The sequence below is a fragment of the Sorex fumeus genome, unplaced genomic scaffold, assembly GCF_029834395.1.
Source record: "Sorex fumeus unplaced genomic scaffold, SorFum_2.1 ptg000240l, whole genome shotgun sequence".
NCBI lineage: Eukaryota > Metazoa > Chordata > Mammalia > Eulipotyphla > Soricidae > Sorex > Sorex fumeus.
The window spans coordinates 10,970,116-10,974,496 of NW_026606297.1; the positions used below are offsets into that span (position 1 = coordinate 10,970,116).

General features: G+C 37.3%; 1 protein-coding gene across 1 annotated transcript; it reads left to right on the top strand.

Annotated features, from left to right (window-relative positions):
* Positions 1-3,244: 3,244 nt before the first annotated feature.
* On the top strand, positions 3,245-4,159 carry LOC130018171 (phosphate carrier protein, mitochondrial-like; the record flags this gene model as incomplete). Its single annotated transcript, XM_056108968.1, is given in 2 exon segments — positions 3,245-3,523; positions 3,526-4,159. Coding segments are annotated over 2 exon segments (759 nt in total), but the record flags the coding sequence as incomplete, so codon positions are not given.
* Between the last annotated feature and the right edge of the window lie 222 nt (positions 4,160-4,381).

Sequence of the window (4,381 nt, forward strand, 5' to 3'; positions counted from 1 at the left end):
AAGATTTGATAATTCATGTTCCTTTTGTTTTAAGATGAAATATGAAATTAGTTAATTGTGCCTGCAAGAAGGTGGGCTGGGGTTATGGATGGGAAACTGGGGACATTGTTGGAGGGCAGTGGTAGTAGAATTGGAACTGGAACACTTAATGCCTGAAACAACTGTTTCATGAACTACTTGGTAAATCACAGATTTTAAAAAGTGTAAACAAAAAAAAAACACAATGGATTATAAATACATGCCTCAATTTGGATTAATTTGAAAAACATTATCCTAAGTAAAGTTAGATCTGTTCATCTATTTCTAGGAATGAACAAAATCAATATGTCCATAAAGATAGAATTTAGATGTCTGCTGGTTTAGGGGATCGAATTTAGAATTGACTAAAAACATGTATCAAATTTCTTTCTGGTGGTTATAAAAAGTACTATAAAGAAAACATACTAACATATGTGAATACTTGTGAATATACCAAATATGTTTATGATTTATTCTTCAAAATAGTGCATTTTATGTAATATGGGCTGTAACTAACAACATACTAGAGAAAGACAGTGAAGTAAATGTCCTCAAAGTCAATTATATTTTTCATTTCTCATTATATTTTTGTTTAGAATGCTAACTTTCACTTATCTTTTGATAACTATCCCGAAAGGACTTGACAGAAATTTCATTCTGTACACCAATTTTCAGTCTATCTTCATGTTCTCGCTCCCTTCTGAATTATTCAAATTGTATTCAAATTGTATTCAAACCCTTTCCATATCTCATGGAAGAAATTTCTGAACCTCAAAATCCCCTGTATCACTGACTTCCCATTGTTCTTCAATTAACTCAAGCAGGTGCCAGTAACGTTTCTATTCATCTCAGCCCTGAGACTTTAGCAGCCTTACTTACTCATCTTTCCCAATGTATCGGAGGTTCTTTCAGGGTCAGAGAAATGATACCCATTATTACTGTATTTGGCATATCAAATACGCCATGGCTAGCTTTCCAGGCTCTGCTGTGTAGTCGGGATACCCGTGGTAGCTTGCTGGGCTCTCCGAGAGGCATACATATACGTATGCTATCATATATGGTGTGGTAATTATGGAAAATGGGTAGGGAGTGTCTTATGATGTGTTGCACAAAAGTTGTCATGCCGTCCAGGAATATGTTCACACATATGTGAGGCTCGGACTGAGTGTGTGAAAAGCGGCCTGGAGTGTGACAGTAGTTGGATAGTGGAGATCGGTTGCCTGGGTTGGGTGCCTGGGGCAAGGAGGGTTCTCACTTGCCCCCCTCTGGGGCACCCCGAGTGAAAACAGCCTGGCTCAGAGTCCCTGAAATCCCTTACAGAAGCAAAATGATTGATCTCTCTTCCATGTCCAAAGTTGGGATTGAAAAATGTAAATCCATTGAATTACTTTTCACCATATTTCAATCATTTACTGTTATTTAACTTGTATTTCTCTTGATCAGTTCACTTAATCAGCATCTAGTTTTCTCTCTTTCACTTTCTCCCTTTTGAGTCTCTTTCTCTCTCTCTGTCTCTCTCTCTCAGACCAGTTTAATGACACTGAATTCAAAATCCCTATGGTACTGACCCGTTAATAATATTTTTACATTATTCCGCATATTCCTCTGCATGCATCTATTCATTCAGAGGATCCATAGATTAGAATTTATAGTCTCTCTTATAGCCCAATCCGAAATGTTATAACCCTCCTTTATATTATTCTCGAGTCACTCATGATGCCAATATTCCTGAATTTTATATCTTATCTAACTGTTCTTACTTCCATTCCTATGTAATTTTAGATGATGCTTTAATGATTATCTGTAAAGATTATTATCAAATGTGCATTAAAATAAGAAGCCTTTGTTGCAAAATTATTCTGAATATATTCATATTATGTAGCATTAAATTTTAATCTCTATTGCCAATTTTTTTCACTGTAAGCTTATTTAATATTGATTCCCCCAATGGTATTTTGCCTATATTTCTAAATATAATCATAATTATTAGTTACCCAAGTTAAAAATATATTTTTGTATACTGTCTCTTGTTCAAAAGTCCCATATCTATGTTACCTCCAGCTTTTATAAATTTATAATTCCCAGTAATCTACCACTTGACCTATGCCGCTCCCATTATCCTTATTTTGTTCTACTATGAGGCTGTTTGGATTATGAGAACAGTCTCAACTATTACTCCTGCATCTACATTCCATCTCTACTTCATGTACAGTGTGATTTATGAGACAGATTTGACCATGAGCCTCTATTACTTGAAGGACTAAAAAGAAATATTGCTTTCAGGATAAAATCTCAACACTTTATTTTGGTTTTCCAAATCTTGTATTAATTGCTCCTTATCTCCTTGATGTCATCTCTAGTTATTGCTACTTTCATCGTCATTCTATAAGCAAACGTTTTGCTTAGCTCTGGAACTACAAAAAATGATATCCACTCTTCTTTAAATAGACCCTATGCCACTTTGAACTAGTTAAATATTCCTTTTTGAATTTTTTTCTAAGCCATACCAAGCCATACTCAGGGCTTATTTCTGACTCTGAATTCAGGGATCACTCCTGGTAGGGCTCAAGATACCACATAAGGTATTTGGGATCAAAACCAGGTCTGCTGCATGCAAAGTGAGCACCTTACATACTGAACTATCTCTTTGTCTCTAAATACTTTTAATTCAAACTTGATTTTAAAATAATTTTAAAGACACAATAAGCTACATCTCCCATCACGTTTTATCTCTAAAAAATAATTAGTTCTTTTAAAGACCAAATATCTTGTAAAGTTGCATGCCTTCTATAGTACTAGTGTGAGTTTAGAGTAAAAAAGTTTAAAAATATGTAGGCTCAAGACCAATGAGAGAGTTGCAAAAGTTGGAGGGTATACCTGTGTGCTCAAGGCCCAACTGATAATCCTGGCACCAAATGACCCCAAACATCACTTAGGCCTGAGTATTGCTGCATCAGTGAGTCAGAGCACTGAACAACCTAGCACAGCTGTACAAGTAATAGTAGCACTGACTCCCCAAATCCATGAGCCTTGCTTGGGAAGCCTTCCAAAATGAAAATGTGCTTTCCACTGCAATTAACTATTTTTGTCTGCATTACATTTTATGTCTAAATCTACAGAATGGGAAAGGATATTTACCAAATACCCATCTGATAAGGGATTGATATCAAGGATATACAAAGCACTGGTTGAACTCTAGAAGAAGAAAACATCTAACCCATCAAAAAATGGGGTGATGATTATGGCCAAAGGATGGGCTCTGAGTTTCATTGGCTACTCCACGCAGGTCCTCTGCAAGTTTGGCTTTTATGAAGTCTTCAAAGTGGTGTATAGCAACATGCTAGGCGAGGAAAACACATACCTCTGGCAGGCATCACTATATTTGGCTCCCTCTGCCAGTGCTGAAATCTTTGCTGACATTTCCCTGGCTTCTGTGGAAGCTTCTAAGGTTCGAATTCAAACCCAACCTGGTTATGTCAACACTTTGAGAGATGTAGCTCCCAAAATGTACAGATGTACAGGGAGTAAGGATTAAATGCATTCTACAAGGGGGTTGCTCCTCTGTGGATGAGACAGATACCGTATACCATGATGAACTTGACCTGCTTTGAACGCACTGTTGAACTACTGTACAAGTTTGTGGTTCCCAATCCCAGAGATGAATGTTCGAAGGCAGAGCAGTTGGTTGTAACATTTGTCGCAGGTTATATAGCTGGAATCTTCTGTGCAAAGTTTTCTCACCCTGCTGATTCTGTGGTGTCTGTCGTGAATAAAGAGAAAGGAAGCACTGCTTCTCAGGTCCTTCAGAGACTTGGATTTAGAGGTGCATGGAAGGAACTCTTCGCCCGCATCATCATGATTGGCACTCTGACTTCCCTCCAGTGGTTCATTTATGATTCTGTGAAGGTCTACTTCAGGCTTCCCCACTCTCCTCCTCCTGAGATGCCAGAGTCTCTGAAGAAGAAGAAGCTTACGTTAACTCAGTAGATTGATCAAACTAAATGTGGACTAAAACTGTGCGTTGATCAGTGTTGAGGAAAGTGCAAAAGGAACTTTTGACAGTGTAGAAAATTGTCTTCCTGAGAGTAATTACTGCAGTTCTCTTGCATAAGGAAAGGGTTTCAAACTTACTATTGAAATAAACTCATCAGCTCAAAAAGAAAAAATGGGGTGATGAAATGAACAGAAACTTTTCCAAAGAAGAAATCTGAATGGCTAAAGGGCACATGTGAAAATGCTCTACATCACTAATCATCTAATCATCAAGGAGATGCTGATCAAAACAACAATGAAATATCATCTCACAGCACAGAGACTGGCCCATACCCAAAAGAACAAAAGCAACCTGTGTTGGCATGGATTT